We start from the raw sequence: 26,418 nt of genomic DNA on the forward strand, positions 1-26,418 counted from the left end.
GGCTCGCTTTGCGACCAATTGGAAATTCAACTGCCTGCCATTTTTCCTGCTGAAAGGGAAAAGCCCCCTGGTGCTTTCGTTTTTGCAATTCAAAGTGACCAATTCTGCCCGCGAATCTGTTGTGCCCTACTCTGAATTATCAAACTTCGATTCTTCCTAGAACGCGTCTCTGAATCGAAACTTCGTCGTCGCGTCTCCTAAGGCTTTTCAACCACTTTCTTTTTAACCAACGCTCTTGAATATTAGTTAAATCAATGATGAAAATCTAGAATTTATATTAGATATGAAAGGATTGCGAATCCATGTTCAGTGATAACGTCATTGAGATAAGAATAATTGTTGAAAGAGTTCCATAATGTTCCAAGTGTTTCCAAAATCCGTTTCGTAAGGATACTCGAGAATCTCGTTATTGAACGTAATGTTGAAATTATTCAGGATTATCGTAAATACAAAATTAAAACCTCTAACCGCGAATACGATCTGTGACGAGGAACATGTCTTAGTCACGGACGGTCTGTGGTTATTAATCTATCATTATTTTCTTCTTACGTCTCGACTGTTCTCGAACGACGTAATCGAATTCATAAAATATACATATACTTAGAATTTAAGAAAGCGTTCGATACATTTATTGCTGCTAAACTTCGCGACTTTGAATCCAGAGATATTTGAAAAGTGTCAAGAATCAAGTTTTCAGACTGAATGGCAACAACTCAAGTGTTCTCTATCGCATTTAAGCCTACTATTATTCTTATCATCTGTTAAGAGTATTTGTAAAGTTGTTAAGAGCGAGTTTTTGCTGTTTGTCGATGACTTAGAAATTTAAAAAATGATTATCTCGAATCTGTTCTACAATTTACAATGCCATGTATAAGACAACTCCTATCTTGTTTCCTCGTACATTTAACAAGTTGACTACGTTTTTCTAACATTCTTGGTTAGACCAACAAACCCCTAAAAATATTGATCTGTGACTTAGATTTCTTCAAAGAAAACAATTCTCTAGATTCAATTTGTACCAATTATTACCTTACAATTGCTACAAAAGTAAATTTTAAAGTAATATATATTTATCATATCGCAGATCATGCTCAGTAAAAATAAATAAATTTTCGAGCAAGAACAAGAAGTTTTACCAAATTGATTATATATAAATTTAAATATAAAAACTGTTTCTATTTTTATCCAACGTAACAAAAAGTATGTATTTCTCGAGCGTATATATCTTAAGTATCTACAGAGAAAGAATTCGACCTGTATTCTATTGCTCAGAACGTAATTAGGTCAATATTTCCATGTGAAAATATATGGAAATGTATGGACAATACGAAAAAGTCACTGAAATAATCGACTCTGCCACGTGCAGTTGTTAAAAGAATAACGAGTTTACCACTTGCGCTGGAATGACGTACTGTGTACGCTATTTGTTCGTGCCAGAACTGAAAATGAAATGTCACGTACTGCGCTGAGAAGTTGATCTCTGGATGGAATTACAAATTTTATTGGATCGGACATTTTCGTCAGCCTTCGAAGGTCTACGACAAGCTAGAAACGTCTCTTTCACTTTGTCACCAAGCGTTTGGCTATTGTGAACAGATAAGAAAAATCGTCACTTTTCGCTAACAAAAATTTATTTCCACGGTTAAAGATATAAAAAGTGATATCATTTGAAACGACTACTTTTCCAAAGTTATTTCAGAAACTTTCGTTAAGGCGTTCCGCGGTTCTTCCAAATCCTTCTAAGGAGTTTCGCGGACCTTATTCTCCAACTTTGACCACAATTTGTAATCAAGCGAATTCAAGCGTGGACCAATTTTCAACCGAGATAAACTCTGGGACAATGTTCCGTGGTTCTTCAGTTGTTTTTTGCCTCGAAAGCTACGACGAAGCCTTAACGATATTTTCCACGTTGTTACGCGCGAATATTGCAAACATTAACGAAGACAGAACTTTTTGAAAATTTGTCGCTGGAAATTAATTTCGAACAGAAATATTCACGATCTTACACGGTTTGTAATAGAAACATATATTCAAGAAAATTCGTTTATAACAATTAAATTTGATTGAAAACAAGCCACAAAATAAAAACGAACTTTAACATGCTAATAAATTTAAAAAAATTATAAAAATCTTATAACTCTGATGTTGAAAATTGTATTAAAGAATACAACTTTCGAATTATTGGAGATTGCAAAACTGCATCGAACGATCTAATAAAAATTGTAGTGTTCCATTTAAAAAGATACATCTTTTAGTCGCATCGATACGTAAAAATAAAATTACATTTAATTTTGTTTTATGATATTTTGTTGTATTTCAAACTGTTCTACGGATATAATTTTCCGCCAGTTGTGTGGGACACCCTGTACGTTAGCGTGTCTAATCGGAAGATTCGCTACGTGGGAGTGACTGGTAAGAACCTAGAAACGAGGTTTACTGTTGGGAATTAGGCGGAGCGTACTCCCCTTGCCTTTGTCGCGTCTAGTTTATAGGAGAGCTCTAGCCAACAAGTAGTCTCTGCACAGTACATATCGGTGTCTCGCGTGGGAGAGTTGTTACAATGGCCCCGAGACCGGCGTTAAAACCAAGGCCCGTGGAATTGGCCGATGATAACAAAGCGAAACGCAGCGCATACGTCGAAATTAATTGAAACGTCCCAGCCGGTCACCGAAGGAGTTTCAGACTGATCCGAACTGCATCCTTGGCTCGGGCCAAGTCTAATAATAAGAAGTTAACTTGAGCGTTAAGTGTGATTCAGAGCGGCGGGAATTCGATATCGAACGATATCCGCTCTATGAACTTGCGAGCGTTAACTTTCCCGTCGCGAGCGCACGTTACGACGAAATCCGCTCGGGAAGTGCATTCGCTTTGACGAGAACCGTCTCCGTGCAACCTACACCGCTTTCGATTCGACTTCTATCTCCATCGATACATCGATTAATTCTCGATCTATTGGATTGGGCCAGAAGTTCCCAAGCTTTTCATTTTACCTTGAATATAACTGACATTTGTCCTCGACTATACACAGTTCACTCCAAACTTGTATTCGTACACTATAATGGTAATTCGCTATAAATTAGAAGAAATTTTTTTTGTGAATTCTTTCCGTTTACTCTTACCCAATGTTGTTTATTATACTGTATTACTTCTAATTACAAAGTATATACAATAAACAAACATCAGCAATACGTAGTATTTTTCCAAGCGGTCACCCATCCCAAAGTACTGTACTTGACCGCGCCCATCGCAGCTTAACGTCAATGATAACACGAGAACCGGTGTATCCAACGTGGCTCGATCGTTGACAAGTTTTCTTTCTAATTTATTCAAATACAAACTAGCGGAACGAATCACCAATACAGTGTACGAATACGAGTGGGAGTAATATCATTTGATAGCTTTTTATCAAGTTCTTTGTTCCGTGTTAATAATAAAAAAAAGCACTTCCTTGCATGAATTTAATCCTAGTTTTAAAGTAGTTAAGGTTGCTGAGTCATTTGTACCATTTACGAAGGTTCTTACAATTTCAGCATTGCTTTACAATGTGGAACAAAGAACTCACGAATTAACCGAGAAGGTGCATGGCACCGTCATTTAAAAATAATGGAAACGTTGTAGTAACTTGGGACTTGTAAAAAAAAATCTGAAAACCGCCTGAACGTTATGAATCAACCCAATAATTAAGTAACTCTATATTCTGAGAGAGCTTTGTTGGAAAGGTCGACGCGACACTTCGGCTTTATGCGAATTCTTGACTTTATTACCCTCCTTCTCTTGACACGTGCTCCTTACGGAACGATATGACAACGAATAACGTCGCGTGGTCTTCATCACGTGACATTAATTAGTCTAGAGTCTCGCTCGATGGCATCGTTGTTGCCAAACTGAAGGCATCTTTCCAACATTCGAAACACAAAGAGGAATACAGTCGGAGAGGGAAGGACGAGAATTGCCCGCCTTCGACTTTAATGTACCTTTGCAAGATGGCAGATTGCTATACGCGAAATATTAGCTGCCATTACCCGATAATTTTAAGGATAGAGGTAATTAGAGTTATATATGTGCCGCAACGTGCAGAGTGAATAACAAGTTGTGTCGCATTCTTTTATCGAAATAGCTCTGGCACGGACGACAGAAGCGAGAGTTCATGAGCTCGAGGTCGTAGGTTCGAATCTCATTCACCGTATATACAGGGTGTCTCTTAGCGTGTAGGAACAGGGATAATTAAGCACGAGAAGAATACAAAACATTCCTACAAACGCGTGTCCCGTTTGATCGTTTTCGAGTTATAGAGATTTTCTTTTTTAACACACCTGTTTACCTTTGCACGAGCAAAATAATTTGATAAAATATTTTAAACGCATTGGCCTTTGTCCTGAATCTAATCTAATCTATAAGATTTTCGAGCCAGACGTTTTATCGCGACTGTCGAGTATGAATTTGTTATGATTGTTCAAATTGAAATTTGAAAATGAAAGACAATACTCATTTGTCTACATTAAGCTATATTATTCGATAAATATTTATGTTGATTATGGAGAAGATGTCGATGTTTTGATAGATAAAGGATGACGTGTGAAGTTTCATACCACGGATTTATTTCTGAAAGATACTTCACGGATTCGGGAAACCGTCATAATTATTATGAATTTGTCAACTGCGAATATCTGGAACGTATCCATCTCGACAGGGGAAATGGCAAGAAGCAATACATCGTTCGCAATGCTACAACCAAGAGAGTTATTGGACAAGATAATGAGTTCAAGCAACGCGATATTATAAGATCCGAAGAGACGCGAAGGGAACAAATGGGACTGTATTTATAAGTACATTAAAATTCACACTCGCATTCTGAACCGTACAACGTAATTAGACGATGGATTTCTCGAATGGCTTTATCGCCCACATGTGTCGAATCCTTGATAACAATACACATTCGACGTCCAATCAAAAATATAAGATAGCACTTTTCAAATCTGTGGATATGTATTATGAACATTGTATATCAGTTTCTCTTTGTTTCGTAGAAATAACAATTGCATATATTTTTATATGTATTTAAACCCTGCAATACTACACCTAACTCTCATTTACAATAATTTACTAAATATTTATTTTACTAAATAATGAATAACAGAGTTTTCTGGTTTATTTTTATTATAAAATATATATAAATATAAATCGATAATAAAAATGAGAATTTATAACTAGACAGCGGATATTTATGCATTTATGGGAAATTTTATTTCTTGAACAACAACAGGATGCACTTAATATGCAAAAATATAAGAAATAGTTTAAATAAGATAAGAATTATATATTATATTTAGGCTCCCGTTTGAATAATTCTATTAATAAAAATATGAATTTGCATAAAGATCCGTAGTCTATACATTACCACGTAAGCTACGTATTTTCTTCACCGAGTCATTTAAATTGACACAGTCGACACCTGACAGTATCAATTATTTTTCGTACAAAGATGAAAGTATAGAAAATATATATGTATAACATACCTTTTGCGTCGTGGCTCGTCTCCGTACCCGCCATACTCGTGATTCTGAAACAAACGTGAACACGTACTTCAGTAATATTCCGTAAATACAGATTCGAGAAAATAAAGTTTCCCAAGTAACAAGCGGGACTTTGACAAAAGTAAAAATTCCACGTTTCTCGAGTTTCCGCGCGAACGCGAACCAGTGAAATCGAATGAATTTCTGAAACTCAATCGCGATGATGTTTCCAAAGAGAGCGTATACGCCAGAGGAATCGCCTTCCGCTCAACGACACGCACTATCGTTTCTCGTGTATTGGTCGAAGGTTGCATAAGAGGAATTCATGCTGCAGTTTTGGCTGAATTTCGATGGTACGCGATGTCACCAGGGATGCGTACTCGGGCAATCTATTAATACACGTCCACGCGTCTTTTTAAGACAGCACCCAAAGCGACGGAAATAGTGCAGCGGGACACTTAAGGGGCGGGTAGGTGTCGGACCCTAAGTAAATCCTTAAAGCGTATGCGAAATCTCGTCAGCAAAAACAATCCCGCCAATTCCCCCTGTTCCAAACTTCTGGAGATATTTATTTATTTTGATAATCAACGAGTCGAGGCACAGTCAACGATTCGACGCGTTGACTGCCAGACCAAAACCATAAAATTTTGTTACGAGTCCGGAGCTTTGATTCTAGACATTTGTGAACTATATAAATTGAAATTTGTCTTAGTATTTATTTTCGCAACCTCGCTGAAATTCAAATTTATTTTCTTTAATGATTCAACTTGAGAATTGTTTTAGTTCCATAGTGGAAAACGTGGCAGTTAAAGTGTTGGTAATAACGCGTACTAATTTAAATCGAACATGGTGAAACACATAATTGTAGGTCATGAAATCGCTAGATTACTTCGATTACTCGTAATTATTTTTATAAATTAAAGAAAAGAAATGGGATTTCTTTTGAACCATCTAGATGACATATAAAGTTAATGAGACTTATCAAGGGTGAGTATTCGATTTGTTTGTTAATAATCTTAACAAGGCAAATTAAATCTACTGCTATTCTCTTTCAATGTTGACGAATACACGAAATATTTATTTATTAATAAATAATTATTATTCTTTACTCTATAATATACACTGATTACTATATAGATAATAAATCTAGTATACAATTCTGTGAGTAATACCCGATTACAGCAATCAATAGAGAGATATGACACATAAAAGATGTAATTTCTATGTATTTATCACTGAATGGGAAATATTTTGTTGAACTTTTACAAATACCTATACATTTTATTTCAAATTCACAATTCTCGTCGCCCTCTTTTTCAAGTCATATATTTCGTATGAGTGTGTATATTTAAATATTAAACAAAAATTCCTTTTTATTTTTATTTTCACAAAGGAGCCTATACGAATCTATTTATATCTTCCTAACTATATTCTTCGTTGTTTTCATTCGCAAGTTTACTACTATTAATAAAGTTTTACTATTTTTATTATTATACCTGTAGTACAATATTTAAAAAATGCTTCTAACAAATTAACACGTTCTTGATGTTACTCTTGAGAGTAATAATAAATGTTTTGAAGATCAAAGTTGTAATTTTAATTTACGTAAAAATTATTGTTAAATGAGGAATATAAAACATCTTAAATAGTGTTTAGTGATTTTCCACAATGCAATTGAATATCGAACACTCTACGTGTAAAGTTAATTATCAATGAACAACATTTGATTCACGAAGGTGTAAAGTAACAACGACTCGTACAAGTAAACCAAGTTTTTTTTTTAAATAATGACTACGATGAATCACACTTTAATCGAGCGCGATTTATATTCCTGATAAAGCGTCAGAACATCGAAGGAGCGTTATATTTTCTCAATTTATGCAAATTTTATGTAATGAACGATTCCGCAAACAGTGTTCCCGATATCCTCATGAAAGTAATTTAATTTCGTAATTTACGAGACCTATTAGTCGAGCATACTTGATGGAAACGCTATTTAGTCAAACCAGGACAAAATTTCACTATCATACTTATACAAAAAGGTTGTCCTTAGCTATAGGAACTATCATTCTTTGTCGACACTTTTTTTAAAACACATTCTCCATAACTACGATATGTGTCAGCGAGGAAATGTTTTTTGAACAATTTTGGAATGATTTAAATTTTTAAATTATAACAATTTCCTTATATATATTTGAATTTTCCAATTAAATTTACTAACTTGATTATTTCCTACTCTCTAACAATAATGTAACCATTTGAAAAAAATACATTTGCGAACAAATTATTATCGAAACAAAACCGAATTTAATACACGATAAAGTAAACTACGTTTGGTTAGATTAGAATAATACCCAAAAAATGATGTCCAAATTGACGCGAAATCGCTGCAATTTCTAAAATTTGAATCAATCGAGGCACTAGTGCACGCTATACGATTCCTCCGAAATTAAATTAAATTTAATCGTCGCGATAACGTTCGGGGGTTGAAACGATAGAAAGTTCTAATTGCGCTACAAATCCGTGTTAGATATTAACACTAATTATTTCTCGTTTAACATTAATTATCCGCTCTTTTGCATCGAAGAGCCGCTCGTAAAAGTCATTTAAATTTCATGCGATCGTTCGAAATTCCGAATGCATCACTATTCCAACGTTCTCTTTGTCGTGTACGAATTTTCCACCGACGTTGTTCGGAAAGTTAAACCCGTACGTCGCACGCCGACTTAACTTTGTGCGAATATTTTATGTTTGAAAGTGGACTGTATTTAAACTTATGATGGATATGCAATGCGGTGACTCGAAAAAATGAATACTTGTCGGTTTGTTGATGCTCCGCAAAATTCTTGTTGAATTCCTTATTTCTGAGCGAGCGTCGCTCTTTATACAGTTCTTAATTGGGCGGTTACTAATATGCGAAAAACACTGATTGGTTACAAGATTTTGTAAGGCGTGAACGGCCAGCCCCTGCAAGAAGGGGTGGTGTGGGTGTCACCAAAATTGTCTGTTTTTGGCTGTGTCGGTGGTCGCGCGAAAGTGCTATTGTATTTTTGAAGGTTGACCGTGGCGTGCAATAAAACTAGACTCCTAATTGCTGGAAAAAACGTTTGTAACGAGCTTGACGCACAACTGCTAAACATCTGGTGCGCAGGTATGGAAAGAACAAATTTTGTTATATGACGGTATTTACAAGGCTCTTTCTGAGTTGGGCTCGTTTGTTGTTTGACGGTCATACGGAGGGCTCGCGACGCGACATGCCGGCCCCCTTGAACGGTCATGTTCAAAAGATCTAAAAGTCGACAAACAGCGAACAATTGCACTGCAGGCAAAACTGAATACTTAATACTATAACATTACGAGGTATTTATAATCCTAGAAAATTACATAGTGTTTTTGATTCAAAATTGTTCTGAATCTAAACTAATCCTTATGGCTAAGTTATACTAGGATGTACTGTACATTTGTTATATGCAGTCTATTGGTAGTGGCGCAAGTCTCTTCACACTGCGTTTATACACTCCTAACGGTGTCCTTATTGTCACTACACGTGTTATGTGGTCGTCTCCTGGGTGCACCTCCAAGACTCTACCTAATTTCCACTGCAACGGTGGTAGATTGTCCTCTTGCACCAGGACCAGCATCCCTTCCTTGATATTTTTATGGTTACCAGTATGCCATTTACATCGGGTATGGAGCTCGTGCAAATACTCTCGATGCCATCTACTCCAGAAATGTTGCTTAATTTTCTGAGTGTGCTGCCACAATGACAGCCTATTCGTTTGTACATGTGTCCATTCATATTCCGGTAGGGTTTGTAACGAATCACCAATTAGGAAGTGTGCGGGTGTTAGAGCGATATAGTCATTAGGATCAGAGGATATGGGTGTTAATGGTCGGGAATTCAGGATTGCCTCGATCTCGATTATAATGCTGTTCAATTGTTCGTATGTGAACAGTGCTTCTCCAAGAGTAGCCTTGAAATGTTTTTTAAAGGCCTTCACTGCGGCTTCCCATAGACCCCCGAAATGAGGCGAACGGGGTGGAGAGAACGACCAGTTGACACCTTCATTGCTCAAATATTGTTTTAATTTTCCTTTATGATCGTTCGAGTTTACGAATGCGGTTATTTCAATAATTTCGTTATTTGCGCCTAGGAAATTGCTCCCGTTATCGGAGTATAAAGTTCGGGATTTTCCCCTTCTCGCGAAAAATCGTTTTATCGCGGCTATACATGCTTCCGTGGTTAGATCGGTTACTAATTCTAAATGAGTAGCCCTTGTGGCAAAACATACAAATACTACTACGTATCCCTTGGTTTTCTTAACGTTTCGGTGTTTTCGTTCCTTTAAAAACAATGGTCCACAATAATCGACTCCTGTGGTTTCGAATGGCCGTGTTTGTGTCACACGGTCTTTCGGTAAATTTCCCATAACATACTCAGATAGCTTGGGATTGGCTTTAAAGCAATTTACACAGTTATGAATTAATCTGCGCGTAAGATTTTTTCCATCTATTGGCCAATATCTTTGTCTGACGGCGTTTAAAGTGGCTTGTATACCCGCATGCCAATGTTTTAAATGCTCATGCCTGATTATTAATTCTGTAACGTGATTGTTCCGTGGTAATAAGATCGGATGTTTGTATGAATAGTTTATTGCTGCGTGTTTTAATCGGCCGCCGACTCGAATTAAACCCTTCTCGTCAAGGAATGGTGTTAAATTAAGTAATTTACTTCTTTTGTTTATTTCCCTACCTTCCTTCAAATCCCTCAATTCCTGCGTAAACTCTTGTGCTTGTGTTAATTTAACTATATGTATATGTGCATTAGAAATCTCTAAATTAGTCAATTCGCCCGCAACTCTGTTTTTGCTTTTACAATTATTATAAAACCGTAATATATATGCTAGTGCCCTGTTGAGCCTATTTATTGTTGAGAATCTACCAACGAAATCTGTTGTATTAATTCTTGCTACTAAAACCTTGAAGCTACGAGTTTCCGGTATTTCTATTGCAGGTAGTGTAATAAATGGCCAAGTTCGTTCGGCCTGTGAAAGCCACTGCGGCCCCTTTAACCATCTTAGGTTATTTAGAAAAAGCAGAGGTGTCTGTCCCCTGGATATGAAATCTGCCGGATTTTCGACACTAGAGATATGACGCCAATTTTCAATATCTGTTTGCTCTTGAATTTCGTTTACCCGATTGGCAACGAATGTTTTTAGCAAATGCGGTGAGGTTCTAATCCAAGTTAATGCTATCGTTGAGTCCGACCATAACACGATCCTTTTAATTTCGAGGTGGGTCATCGCGTTAAGGGTTTCTCTTATTAAATTTGCTAATAACTTAGCGGCGCACAATTCTAAACGCGGCAATGATAAGGTTTTTACTGGCGCAACCCTTGATTTCGCGCACAACAAACTAACCTTACATTTTCCTTGATTATCAATTGACCTCAAGTAAATGCACGCGCCGTAAGCCGCTTCACTAGCGTCACAGAATCCATGCATCTGTATTTCTATTGGGCTATCAACAATCGTTTTTCGCGGCGTCGAAAATTTATTTAATAGTGGTAGCTCTTGCGTAAATTCTAACCACATGGTATGGATAGATTGAGGCACAGACTCATCCCAACCTAGGTCAGCCTTCCACAATAGCTGCATTATAATTTTTGCGCGTACTATAACTGGTCCTAATAGCCCTAACGGGTCGAATAATTGTGCGATCTGTGAAAGTATTGTACGTTTCGTAGGTCGAGGATTGCCGTCGGTCAGTTTTATGTTGTAGCGTATTTCGTCCGTCCTTGGTTTCCAACCTATACCTAACGCCTTCCTAGTTTCGTCTGTGTCTAAGGACAGAGTGCGCTCTTGATTAATTAATGCTAGATCTTCGATCAGACTCTCATCATTTGATGCCCACTGTCTTAAATTAAACCCGCCTTTCCTTGCTAACGCTATGGTTTCTTCGCGAATTACTAATGCTTGTTCGCGAGTAGATGCTCCGGTGAGCAAATCATCTACATAAAAATCTGTTCTGAATATTGCTGCCGCGGCGGGAAAATTATCCTGTTCGTCAACCGCTAATTGTTGTAGACAACGCACGGCTAAAAATGGAGCTGACGTGGTTCCGTATGTTACGGTATTCAGTTCGTAGGTTTTGATTGGTTTGTCTCGTGAATCGCGCCACAATATCTTATGATATTTCCTGTCCTCTGTATGTATTTTAATCTGCCGAAACATCTTTTCTATATCTGCCGTTAAAACATAGGAATGCGAACGAAATCTAAGTAATAATTTGTACAGGGTATCCTGTAGGATAGGCCCATTTAATAATGTGTCGTTTAATGCTATGCCTGTCGATGTTTTCGCTGAGGCGTCGAATACTACGCGTATCTTAGTAGTCTCGCTAGACTCTTTTATTACCGCGTGGTGCGGCAGGTAGAAACCCTCGGCGGAATCGTCCGCGTTGACCTGTGTCATATGTCCTAATTGTTCGTATTCATTTAAAAACTCCCGATATCCTGCTAATAATTCTTGATCGGAATGCAATTTCCGTTCTAATGCGTAAAATCTTTTTAATGCTGCCTCGCGTGAACTTCCTAACAATTGTTTGCGTTCGTTAAAGGGTAATCTTACGCAATACCGCCCATCCGCTTCTCGTACGGTGCCCTGTTCAAACGAATTTTCCGCAGCCCTTTCTTCTTCTGATAAATATACCTGATCCGCGAATTCTTCTACTTCCCAGAATTTGTTTAATGTCTTGTCTAATGTTGATGTTGTATGAAATGACTTTACTGTGTTCTTGTACGATGGTTGTAGATCTGATTCGCCGGTAACTATCCAACCTAGTCTGGTTTTTTGTAAGATGATTTTACTATTATTTAATTTGATTTGTCCATTACTTAATAGGTTAAAAAACAACGTATTACCTAATAATGCGTCTATCTTCCCGGGCTTATGGAATGTTGGATCCGCTAACGTGAGGTTTTTTGGAATTTCGATCGATGTTCTGTCGACTTGTCGAGACGGTAGTGACCCGGTAATCAACGGTACAGTAATAAATGAAATGGGGGTAGAAAATGTACCGTTTCGCGCCTTGACTACTGTTTTTACAAGGTGTTGCGCCCTGGTCGCCTGTTGACCTATACCTGAGAAGGTTAGATTGACGCTGTGTTTGCGTAATTGCAATTTGTCGGCTAACTCGGTGGTTATAAAATGGGTTTGTGATCCCCCGTCTAATAATACGCGACAATCATGTTCCCTATTGAATCTGTCCAATATTTTAATTTGCGCGGTTCCGAGTAAGGTTTCAGAATTGCATGTAACTGTTAATGTAGTCGTATTGACCCCCGAGCTTGTTGCATTGACTCCCGAGCTTGTTACCTGACTTCCTATTCGCGCATTGTGAGGGTTTATGTTAGCCCGCTGTTCGTCGTTAAAATGTAGTAAGGTATTGTGTTTCAAATTACATTTTTTGCATCCGCTAGCTTGGCATGTGCCGACTAAATGACCGTTTCGGAAGCAATTAATACATAGCTTGTTTCGTTTAATTACCTCGAATCTCTCCCGAATTGGTGCTTGCAAAAAATGCTTACAATAATAAATTTCATGCTTATCCCTACACATGACGCATTTGTCTGTATTCGTCGTCGCGACGTGAGTGTACCCCCTTGTAAATGGTTTATTTCGTAGTGGACGATCTGGATACAAAACCCGCCTACTCGCGTTTGAAGCTTCCGCTTCAATTTCATCGCCCCGCGCTTGTTTATTTATGAAATTAATTAGTTGGTCGAATGTCGGCATCTCGTCATTCTCTAAAGTGCGTTCCCATCCGCGACGCGTATTCTTATCTAATTTTTTGCCGACTAGATAAACTAACATTGCATCCCATTGTGCTATGGGCTGACCTAGGGTAGCGAGTGCGTTTACATGCATTTGAGCCTGTTCCGCCAATGACCTGAGGCTTGAGGATGCATCACGCGTTACTTCGGGCAATTCGAATAAAGTTTTTAAGTGTGTTTGCACTATTTGTCTCGGTCTGTTACATCGCTTTTGCAACAAATCCCAAGCTACTCGGTAGTTTGTTTCGGATGCGTTTAATGTTGAAATTACTGACGCGATTTCTCCGCGAAGTGCATTCTTTAACAGATGGAATTTTTGTACGGCCGGTAAGTCTTCATTATTATGGACCAGTGTTCGAAACGTATCGTGGAAACTATGCCACTCCATAGGGTTACCGTCGTATGGTTTGATTTCGATTTTAGGTAAAAGGCTACTTTCTTGTCTTATTGTTACCGTGTTCGGCGAGTCCGTGAATCTACCTGGGTTAATACCTGTGTTAGGGGTTTGTAATCCCTCGATTCGACGGTTTATGCTACTGGTGATTCTAAAATATTTCCGCTCGAATTGTTCTCTTTCCGCGTCATGATCGGATATGTCATCCTCTAATTCTATGTTTGTCTGCACGGTTTCAAAGTTTTTATTCAATTCTAACATCTTTTCCTTGCGAATTTGTAACTCGTGAATGTCAAACTGATCGCCCTCATCGAGGTATGTCTCTATCCGCGTTAGCTGTCCCTTAATCGTGATTCTTTGTCTCCTGAGGGCTTTCATTGGCACTGTCTCAGGTACGTTTGCCATCTCGCGATAATTAAACAACGAATGTAATCGAGTTCGTGACTGCTTGCAATAAGGGAAAATATGTGAAAGGAATAGTGATTCGTGGACTTACCCTACCGACGTCTGAACTTCGAACTGTTGCTCGTTGCTGCAATGCCTGGATGAGGCTGCGTGGCCTCGATGTTGCTGCGTTGCCTCGATGATGCTGTGATGCCTCGATGATGCTGCGATGCGTCGATGATGGTGCTGCGATGCGCCGATGATGCTGCGCTGCGTTGATGTTGGCCCGGTGCTGCTGCGTGGCCTTGGATTTTCCACCGTCCGACGGCTGCTTCCTCTGCTGAGGTGTCCGATGCGGCTGCTTGTGGATACTTCCTTCACCGGCGACGTAGTGTCCTACGGTGCTGCTGTTTATCTGCCCTCTCCAAAGAGGCTAAGATCGTAAGTGTCAACGTTGGAGCTTCTGTTGCACTACCGACAATTGTCTATGATGTCCAAGGAATATCTTCCTTGGTAGTCACCACACTGCACTACAATTCTGTGTTTGCCGTTGGTATCCGGCTCGAAGGACCAAATGTCGTGTACGAATTTTCCACCGACGTTGTTCGGAAAGTTAAACCCGTACGTCGCACGCCGACTTAACTTTGTGCGAATATTTTATGTTTGAAAGTGGACTGTATTTAAACTTATGATGGATATGCAATGCGGTGACTCGAAAAAATGAATACTTGTCGGTTTGTTGATGCTCCGCAAAATTCTTGTTGAATTCCTTATTTCTGAGCGAGCGTCGCTCTTTATACAGTTCTTAATTGGGCGGTTACTAATATGCGAAAAACACTGATTGGTTACAAGATTTTGTAAGGCGTGAACGGCCAGCCCCTGCAAGAAGGGGTGGTGTGGGTGTCACCAAAATTGTCTGTTTTTGGCTGTGTCGGTGGTCGCGCGAAAGTGCTATTGTATTTTTGAAGGTTGACCGTGGCGTGCAATAAAACTAGACTCCTAATTGCTGGAAAAAACGTTTGTAACGAGCTTGACGCACAACTGCTAAACATCTGGTGCGCAGGTATGGAAAGAACAAATTTTGTTATATGACGGTATTTACAAGGCTCTTTCTGAGTTGGGCTCGTTTGTTGTTTGACGGTCATACGGAGGGCTCGCGACGCGACACTCTTCTCAGGTACCGCGACGTAATCGTACTTGTAATTAGGCTTTTATTACCGGGCACAATATCGATGCGATATCCTGCTGAGTCGCGGGGGCATTTTCGCGTCGATTTTTTCAAACGAAAACCGATAACGCTCCGATAGAGATCGAGCTTCTCGTCGTATAACGAATGGGACTCGATAATTTCCAACTTTCCGCGTATTTTCACGCATCGGGAATCGTAGTTGGCTCGAAGGAGGTGCCGAGCAGTCGGAAGGTAAAACATTAAGACCGTCTAATAGGATTAAAGAGAAGTCGCTACGAAGTGAACTTTAAGCACCTTCCGCGGATTATTCGCCGAAGAATATATCAAGTCCAGGAGTCGGGAGACTTAACCGTTGGGAATAGAACGGATTTCCGGACGTTGATGTCGCGACGAACGGAAGCTGCAATCGTTCTTTACCCTATACGTGCCCAAAAAGTGAACGATCGTGCACGATGAACATACACGCGCTCAAAAGGAGCAAACTGGCATACGAGGAACGTATGTAGAATGTCCTAGATCTGAACTGACAAACTATGTCTGATGTTTGCATTTCCTATTGATAAGAGACATTCACGCCAGAGTTGGGAAAAAGAAACATTCACCAAATTGGTGTTTTCAATTCTGTCTGACGTGGAGAAATCTCGAAGAAGTATTTGATTTCGACGAAGAAAATCCCGGATGTGAGGTTGATATATTCAGTATCGATTCGTGAGCGAAATGGTTAAATCTAGAGTACTGTATGCAGCAGATCGATTAACTGGATAACCCTTTGTCGTGCAATGACAACCCTAACTCATTGTAAATTCTTTATGCCGAGTTCCACGATGACTGCAACTCTCGTCACGAAGACTAGTATATCAAAATCAATAGACTGTTTTCGCATTCGCTGGGTATTATCAAATTATTTTTGAGAGCACTGATATTTTCTATATAAAAATAAGTTTTTAAATTTAACATATCTGTTTAAATCTAATTTTGTTAATTTTATACTTGTCTCTTTGTTCCAATTTTTTCATGATCGATAAATATTGCTTGAATTTACTCTAAATATGGAAGAGCACGATGACTTTTTTAATTTCTGTATTTTCATCCCCGAACTCATTCTCAACAAAGATGATATCTGTCTCAAGGATCTCTGTATTAGTTTCAGATGGTCATTTCTGTTAATTTCGCCCATTTTCTCGCATCCTATTTACATAATATGTAATTAGTAAGCATCAGACTCTGGATAATCGAGACCCTTCATAAACGAGAGCATGGTTAATTTTACTGTAAATATTTGCAATTTATAAATATTCGAGAAACAAAACGTGTTTATTTTTCAAACTAATTCTTTTATTCGATCATCTCCACGCAACTTTGGATACATAAAAAATTCTGTAAAAGTTCACTGAAATACTCCCAACTGTGTAGTTCAAACGTATAAAATTTATATGTTCAAAGAAAATTAGAGAATCTTTTTATTTGTAGTTATCTTACACCACAGCAACCAAAATCAATATCCAATAGAAAAAATTGTATTGAATGATATACAGGTAAAAATAAAATTTCGCTGGAGCCTCGAAGAACCCCTCAGTGTACTGTTCCAAGATTAAATTTTTTTAAAATCATATCAATACTTTTGTATTATTAAAAATTACCTCCAAAGATTTTGAATGTGAACTACCCGAAATAATAACTAATTTTCAAACTCTCGATTTCTCCAATTCTGCGTCACAGAAGTTGTCGAAAAATTCGACCGTGCGGAGTCACGAGTTTAATTGTCCGTCGCTGTTAGGACGATCGACCGTTCGTTAGTCTTAATTAAACGTCAGGCTCGTCCTGTTTACGTTGATCTTGGCCAGACGCGTTTGACTGTCGACTATCCGACGAGACACGCTTCCAAATATCCGCGATAAATAAAGGAAATACTGTGGATGCAGAAAGAGTTCGGTGTCGCGGGCAGATGGCCAAGCAAAATCTCACCGGCGAAGAAAAAGGAGGAAAACAGGGAATGTTACGGAATGCCCGCCGGCACGATCCAACATTTCCAACGTGGCATCCGTGGTACAAGCCGCATACTATCGCCGTTACGAGGCACACGGTGAATCCCACGTAGAATCTCTATAACGTTGTTATAAACATAACTCGGCGCTGGCCTCGCGCCAACCACGTGGTTTCACGCTCAATGGATCGCGCCGACCGCGCAAGAAAAAATCTCCGCCGTCCGTCCGCCTCTCGCTGGCAAACAATAAATTTTCCCGCGCAAATTTTTCCGATCCAACCTAACGATTCGCGATCGCAACTTCCGGCTGTCGGAAACGCGAGACGCCTGCTACCGGTTTACTCGTCTATTCCGTTCGCTTTACGCCGCAATAACCGGACGAAATTGCGCTCTTTCTTTTATCGTCCTGATCGTCAAAGTTCAATTTTTACGACGCTTAAAAGGGATTATTCCAGCTTAAAGTTTCATTTCCTTGGTCTATTCAGGGATTTTTTTAGAAGAAACAACTTTCTTGATTTCGACATTTTGCATACCGTATTTGTTTACGTTTCACGAATGATCATAATTTTTCGAGAGAAAATAATGAAAACTGACTGAATTATATGTTATTGAACGAGGTTGTAAAAAAGAAGTGTCCCATGGGCTGACACGATTCCGATCGTTCTATTTATCTGAAATGAAAGGATCGAAAGGATTCTTGATTAGTATGATTGCGACTATGGTGTGAATCAAAGTGAAAAGAAAATAGTGGAAATTTACGAAATGGTGGCACTTTGAATTTTGAATATCGATTATCTTGATTTTCTTTCATGTTTAGCGAGTTAAAAAAAACAATAAAGAAAATTATTTCTTTTATTATTTTGATTCAGACCATAATCACAATCATGCTAATTATGAATTCTTCCGATTTTTTCATTTCAGATAAGCAGAATGATCGGAATCGTGTCAGCCAGTAGGAACTTTGTTCAATGACGTATAATTCAATCAGTTTTGATTATTTTCGCTAGATAAAAATTCTGAACATTCGTAAAGCATAAACAAATATGAATGCAGAATATTGAAATTAAGAAACGTATACTGTTTTTGTTAAAAAATCTCTAAAAAGACCAGAAAAATGAAACTAACCCTTAAGTGGGTATTCTAGTTTACAACGAAATATTTTAGTGGTTCTTTCGAGTGTTTGGGAGACAACAGGGAAATATTTTTGTATTAAATTTGAATATCATATATTTATATTTATATTTGAAGAATATCCATAATTCTTTTCATGCAAAAATATTTTAGAAGATACGTTAATCTTAGTAAAACATTGATTTCCTTATCCAAGCTCTTATGATATTTTTTGCACTTCATCTGATATGCTCGTAAGTGAATGGAAATAGATTTTTATTGCTCTTATCATGCTCTTATCGTCAAGAAAGTTCACTCACTCGCTGAACACTTATATCTCGTACTAGATAAAGTATTTTTCAACAAAACGTAAAGAAAATAATGTCAATTTTGAAAAAAAGTAACTTAATGCTCAATGAATTAAATGAATTTGGAAACATTCCAATATTTTTTAATATAACAGACAAATATGATAGTGTCTACGTTTGCACATAATTTATTCTTCATTTTATTATTAAATTTTTTAAATATTGTGGTATAGAATTAACAAGGATTGTACTTTTATACGGTCATTTAAATTGTTCATTATTTTAATCCATTTGGTGACAAACCAAGTACGTTTTCTATTGGATTTTAGTTTTCTGTATAGTCTACGTCTATATTATGTAGAGAACTGTCCCAACAACACCATTTCTAAAGGATTATTATACTCAAAACAACTAGGTTTATCATAATTTTTAAATACAGAAGATTGGATACTCAAGAATTCTTCTTAACCCAAGTTTAGTTGATTGTAAAGCCATATTTTCCCTTCTTATTTTTCTGTATGGAGTCTACGTTTCTATCATATAGAGAACTGTCCCAACAACCCTTTTTCTAAGGGATTATTAAACTCAAAACAACCAACTTTCTTGCATATTGAAATCGCAGAAGATCAAGTTAGATGAAAATAGAGTCTACGTCTATATTATATAAAGAACTGTCTCTCAATGGCGAGACCCAGGGAAACTGGAGTACAAATGAGTAAAATCAAAACAAAGTGAGGGTGTCGTAGATCGTCTTGGAGTCGAGGAGAAAGTGGATTGGCTGTGTGCCAGCAACACGCTGATAAAGAGATTAAACCCAGGAACAATGCTTATGCTTTGTAATGTCTCAGCGTGACCGTCGAGCGAGCTACTTGGAGAATTCTTGAAACGATCGTGAAACCCTACTTCTTCCAACCGCGCCAGGACGTCCATTGGATGAATTATTAACGGAACAACATTACTCCACCCGAGAGTTTCTGAGTTCCCTCCGTAACTTCTGCAACCTTCGTTTGCGATTCAAAATGATTTAAGAATCGACAAATATGAAGATACACCGGTATTCGCGAATAACAAACAAAAATTTCAAGTTCGTTCACTCTTGAATTAGAAAAAGTTTACGAACGAATCTTCAAACATTTTTATTTGGTGTTTTCTTAATTGAAAATCAATTTATACTGCAGGGTCAATGTTTGTCAAAGTCGTTTTTCATTTGTACAAAAGAATTTTGTTGCAGTTGTGACTATAATTAACCATTAAAAGAGGGTCGTTGAGTCCATCCCGATTTTCTATATTTTTGATAAACGATAAACAATAAAAACCGTAGCAATTTTGTTAGTAAAATTAGCTTTATGAGAACGTTCCTAAAAATCGAACACCGTTATTGTTCTAAAAATGTTTGAAACGTAAAAAAACCTGATATAATTATTTTTTAACGTTGTTATGCTTCAATGTATTGAAAAATCAACTCATTTGCCTATATGTCGTACCCTGTCTCTTTTCATTTAATAACTCGAAATGCATACGCGATGATAAATAATTTCCTGCAATATTTTCCATGGATAAACAAGCATATTTTTAAGAATTCGCATCCACTGGGCTCGGTGAGCTCTCCCGGCCTTCGCCAGGCTTAACAGATGACCTACTTCTAGATTGTCAACAGCACGTAAAAATTCTAAGACGGACAGAGCTATAAGAACGACGAGTTCCAGTGACTCGAAGAATTCGAGCAGCTCAAATTTTTAAACAACTCTTCAAGAACCACTTGGAACATCCAACTAAAACTCCGCCCGCTTCTCCAGCGTACTCGAAGCTCCCCAGTGGTCGGTCATCCAAGTACCAAGGGGACCAAGCTCTTCTACGCTTCCACGATCGAACGAAATCGTTCTACGCGGGCCACGCCATTAGCCTATTTTCTCAGATCGTATATTACACGGAATCGCCAAGGTTACGCGTCATAAACGTTTTATACCACTGCTAATACCAAGAACCATTTTTCAAGGTTTCAGCCCCGGGAACGCATTACCCTTGCCCGGGGGTCGCGCAAGAAACTTTCGCGTCCACGCGTTGCAACCCTTCTTTCTCTCTTGTAGCAAACAGAAATTTCTCAAGATGAACATTCTTGAGCACCCGGCTACCGGCGTCGTGTGCTTTTCCCCTCCCCCTCCTCGCGACCGGTAAACCAAATTGCCGGCGAAATTAAAGCAAAATATACGGAAAGTTTCGTCTCGCGGCGCTTGCCAAGGATGCCAGAGCACAGAGGCAGTACCCTGGTACGTAATTCATAGCCGACAAGATAATTGGGCCACCGCGATTGTACTGCACGAAGAGACCGTGGACAACGTGTACGTGTACGCTAGGCGGTATCCCCAACACGGAAACGCCCGATCGCTTCGACGTTCAGACCTGCTTATCCTACGAATTTTCCAAGGAGCACCGTGCACCGAGTTAGAACGCGTTTACGCGATCCATTTAGTTGCGTTATAGTTGCTTGTAGGCGTGTGCGCTCGTGCGCGGCGAACGCGTGGCCGTGCTTGACAATTTTCAACAAATCGAAACGACGCCTTCCATGCAACGCTTATAAGAAAATGATCGCCTGAGGGGGCTCGCGATTTTTATTCAAATATTTTCTGACGATTCTGGAGCAGAAATAAGTACACATCGAGCTTCTATGTCAAAAAATTGTTTAGAAATATATTTAATATTTTTGGAATTTTATGTATGTTTTCGAGAAACGAAGAACGAAGAAGGAAATTTATCTATCTAAATGATTTTACTAAGAAGGCGTATCTTTTATTTGATAAAAAAGTAAGATTGATCGAAGTAACAGTGTTTGTGAACTCGTTTAATAATGTAGAATCGAGACAAATTGCCTCATTTAATGAAAACTTTAGTTTGTTTTAATTGTCGTATTTATTTACTGGCACACGAGAATGCTCATTGTGCAGTCATTCGATGCTTGTCCAGTTACTCGTACAGCTGGCTTCACACGCTTGACCCAATAATTAAAAAAGAAGGCATATTAACGTAAAACGTTACATTACATTAATATTTCAATTTTGTATTTTAAGAATTTTTTTAATAACATTTATTAATTTTTTTAAGAATTTTTTCCCCAAAAGTACGTAGGATTTCGGGGGTATGTGTGTTCACCAAAAATGATTGTAATTAACCCCTGTAACCAAAAATAATTTTTCCAGAACGATTTGAAATTTTTAAATTTTGTCGACAAAGTCCACCTACTCGAATTTTTTTCTCGAAAGTGCGTAGGATTTCGAGGGTGTGTCTATTCACCAAAAATGATTGTAATTGCCCCCTGCAACTGCAAATAATTTTTTTAGAGCGATTCGAAATTTTTTTTTTTTTCGCCGAAAAATGTAGGCACCCTGGTCCATTTTTCTTAAACATTCGTATTCGATTTTTAATCATTTTGTTTGACGTCCTACGGAAATTTTGTCTAATACTTTTTTATAGGTACCGATGAGCTCTACTTCAGAAAAAAGTTTCATTGAAATATATTCACTATTGTAAGAGTTATGGCTGTTTTAAAATTGGACCATTTTTATGGGGTTTTTCTCATTTTGCGGGGTCAACGATCAACTTTTCAAATGTTTTCGGAATTTCTACATATTCTTCACTAAAATACGCGTCGTTTAGATTTTGAAACATTAAAATCGTCCAATCCGTTCAGGAGTTATGATGTTTTAAAGATTTACATGAAATTTCGGGCAAACATTTCTGGCCAGAAATTACATTTTCGATAAAGAATTTTTTTCTCGAAATTGCGTAGGATTTCGAGGATATGTGTATTGACCAAAAATGATTGTAATTGACCTTTGCAACCGAAAATAATTTTTTCAGAAAGATTTAAAATTTTTTAATTTCGCCGAAAAATTTGTCCACCTACTCGAATTTTTTTCTCGAAAGTAGATAGGATTTCGAGGGTATGTCTAATGATAAAAAATAATTGTAATTGACCCCCGCAACCGAAAATAATTTTTTTTACGAACACCCTGTATATTATTCTCAACCTGAACGATCTGATCTTTTAAACACACTCACATATTAATCTAATTTTAGTTAATACAGTAAACGCCTTATTAATGGAAATCTTTGATCCATCGTCCCTTCAGAAATTTACTGAGACAACCAAAGTAAAATAAACAAAAGAAATTAGCCTCGTCGCTTTGGATTATAAAGAGGCGCGTCTATCATTCGGCTGGTCGAAATCCAAAGTACATGTTTGCTGATTGCAGCGCATCTAACAACGTCCGTTTATCGATTCCGCTAAAGCCAGAGAGTATCGCGGCAGAAAAAGAACGAAGAAACAAGAACGAGACGACCGAGGGTAGTCCAGGAATACAAAACATGTCCCACTGCGACTGGCATCGGGATATGAATGGATATTAAAGTGCTCGAGGCTTGGAACACTCGAGCGGAGAACCCAATTTTTTGAACGAAAGGAATTATTGTATTGGTTGTACTTCAAAATTTTTAGGATTATCTTCACTGCACTCTCCTCCTCCCCATTAATCCTTTCTAAACAGCGTATCTAAATGTACGTTCCATGCATTTTAACTCTACAACAATACGCTACATTTTTATTCTTCCAGAACTCAAAGAACAATTAGTTCAACATCGATTATGGAAAAAGATTCCACCGAGTTTTTAGACTAAAGAATTATTGATTCCTTATCTTATCAACGAACTACCATTTACACCTCAAAACTAATGTACCTACTTTTACTTTTTTATTGCAACTTTTATATTAACATAAAAGGATCTTTTTCCATTCGTTAGTTCCTCATCGTATAATTCTGTTTTCTTTGTTCTAGATGTTTTCCCTGAGGGTTGAACACGCTGCATAATAAATAACATTGTACGTCCATGAGTGTTACCGTAATTATTCAGAATTAAGAACTGTTCCAAAAACTGTAAGCCCAGGAAAGCTAAAACTCTTCTTTTCAACCGTACCACGAGCTTAAAAAGGTTAAGGACCACTGGTTCTGGCGACTGTGGAGAATGAAGAAAGCTCGAAAATCAGTCCCGGGATAAGAGGATTGTAGGAACATGAGTAAAGGGAATGTGGCCAGTGTCGAGTGTAATCTTTGTGTAACTAGAGATCTTACGGAGGTTGACTAAGATTCTTGATCCCACACGACTCGGAATTTCTTCTCTTTTCGGCTCCTTGGAGTACATGACTGTCGGAATTATTCTGTAACTTCTACTAAGTTCCTATCTGTCTTCTCCATGGTCGACTTAGACACGAGGTTAAATGTAAAATAAAATTAAATTAAATAAAAATCTCAGCAAAAATAAAAAGTTTTCTAATTAAAAATCTAATCTGACAGTGTAAAATTCGAAACAGAGCTGGCAAGGTTATTATATTTGCATAAAAATTGGTACATAAAAGTTTCCAGACCGATCAATTGCAAATATAAAATAATTCTTAAAAGCTAATTCTCTATACTTCATGCCACCTTCCAATTTCGTTTAAATTATAGAAGTGGAAGGTTTCTACGTTCCAACAGCAATGTTTTACTAACACCTTTGTGCATAATAGAGCATCGCCTACCTGACCAAGAGTTATGACCACAGCAACACGCCAGGCGAAGAAATTGCCAAGAGTTTAAAGGTCAAAATTCAAATCCAAATCATCGCAAAAAACTTAAACATAAAATAGATGAGTAGATTTCAAAGCTATTTTCTTATTACGTAACAAAATACATTCGTCACATTTTCAAACAAATTTTCCATGTTTTGATTGCGCTAGACGTGCGTTAAAATACTATTAAAAGAATTCAAAATACCAAAGGACCAAACGATCTCAGACATCACAACATTGTAATAGCGCAAAATTGTCACCTCATTACGTTCGTACCGAGCTATTCGGTTGATCCTAAATCATTGTCGGCGTGGCAGAACCTTTCCGTTACGTCCAATTGATTCTGAACGTAATTATTGGAGCAGAACAATGCGCGCCGCCGACGCGTTACAGGCTACTTCATTTCCCCGTTTGCTCCAAACATAAAACAACGTGTCGCTTAATATTCGGTAGTTGTGTTATCCGTCGAGACGGTCTTCGAGCCAGTGCAACGAATGCAAAACACGCGAGGAATGGCGTGCCGGTATTCGCGTCGAATTTTTCGCCTACGTTGGCACGATTTTCCATCTTCCTTGGACGGAATAAAAATATAACAATAACCCGGGCACGTTGGAATTACTTCCCCGTGGATAGAATTTCACCTTCCACGTGGAAGCCACGGGGGGCACAAAAATGATCAATTTCGCAGCTTTCGTGATTAATTGGTCGGATGAAAAACGTAGGTGCGAAATGCTTTAATCTCGCGCCTCCCGGCCAGAATGCATTATGCAAGGAGTGCTTTTTCTCCCGCGAAACTATTAATAACAACGATAACAGTTTTCTACTTCTCCTGGTGAATTTTTGCATTTTAAGACCATAATCTATTCAGGCTGCACCGATAACAATTATTCCACTGGACACGAATCCAATAAAGAACGTATGAGAAATTCTTGAAAATAATAGGGGACCAATCTACTTAATTGAAGTGTATTAAAAATACTCTGTTACTTTTATAGAGACAAAAATAAATTTTCTGTTATTCTTTCTTTTTAGAATTTATCCCCCTTTGGCAAATTATGCAATTTATATAAAATTAAATTATACAATTTCTGTTGAGAATAAGCATTGCATGCATGTATTTTTAATGAAAATTTGTATCCATTGGTGCAGTCCCCTCCCTTGCAAAGGTCAGTATTACCTGAGGAGGACACTCGTTTACTGCACCCCCTGAGGGTCTCGTTCTTTTTTTCAGCCTCAAGTTCAGTTAGCAGAACAAGCTAAGAACAGAATTTTCGTTTTGTAGAACAACGTTGATTAAATACATACTTAAGTCGACACTCTGTCATATTTATTTAGCAAATAAATATTCAACAATTTCAAACATGAACGCACTTTGCATTTCATTATTCTAACAGCTACGTGGAAAAATTGCAAATTTTGGAGTTTCATAGTTAGGACACGTATCAGCCGATGTACAGATTCCGTTTCGTTGGAAAGTTTGCGTGGTTCGTCGAGGTCGGATCCCGAATAAGAATGAGCCTGGCAGAAAACCGTCAGTCGTTGTTAATCGAATGCGCGCATTATTAGACCAGAACAGTGCTAGGAACGCTCCAATTTAATTTCCCATTTCGCTTGATCCGCGGTACGCAGACGGCGGCGCGTTCGTTTTGATGGAATCCGAAGACATCAGTCGACGGAACGTCGAGACCCGTTGGCCCCGGTGTGACATGGTCTAAGGCCAGATTTATACCGCGCATAGGCGAGGATGGACACGCGATCATTAGTCAGACGGAACACCGATGTATCGAAATGCCCGGATGCCTGCGTGCATCTCTAGCTCTATGCAACCGTTTTCGAAACTCGAATGACGATCAAAGGGTGTAACTGGACGTAACTAGAGCAACGCGTCCGTCCGACAACACAGCGTCAACCGTTCACCGAGCAAATAAATTCCAACCGAAACGCAAATGTATCGTAGCTTTGCGGCACACGGCCGCCTGAGAAATCTGTTTCGCGCGGTGTGGGCGATCGAGACTCGAGACCCGGGCTTCTTTCCGTGTCTTTGCAATCGCGAGTGGTTTTAGGCGAACTTCTAACCACCGGATGCCACCTAGCGAACTCCGT

At 38.3% G+C, this 26,418-nt stretch overlaps 1 protein-coding gene across 2 annotated transcripts in view; it reads right to left on the reverse strand.

Moving 5' to 3' along the window:
• Window positions 1–26,418, reverse strand: part of LOC122400402 (heterogeneous nuclear ribonucleoprotein L) — a 327,347-nt gene that overhangs the window by 278,954 nt on the left and 21,975 nt on the right. For both annotated transcript variants that reach the window (XM_043401854.1, XM_043401853.1), the window contains exon 2: window positions 5,517–5,560. In XM_043401854.1, coding sequence (XP_043257789.1) covers window positions 5,517–5,560 — 44 coding nt within the window. The remainder of the gene's footprint in view (window positions 1–5,516; window positions 5,561–26,418) is intronic.

Source organism: Colletes gigas, unplaced genomic scaffold (assembly GCF_013123115.1).
Source record: "Colletes gigas isolate AHSC1104 unplaced genomic scaffold, ASM1312311v1 Colletes_gigas_Sc00017, whole genome shotgun sequence".
In the NCBI taxonomy this organism is placed as follows: domain Eukaryota; kingdom Metazoa; phylum Arthropoda; class Insecta; order Hymenoptera; family Colletidae; genus Colletes; species Colletes gigas.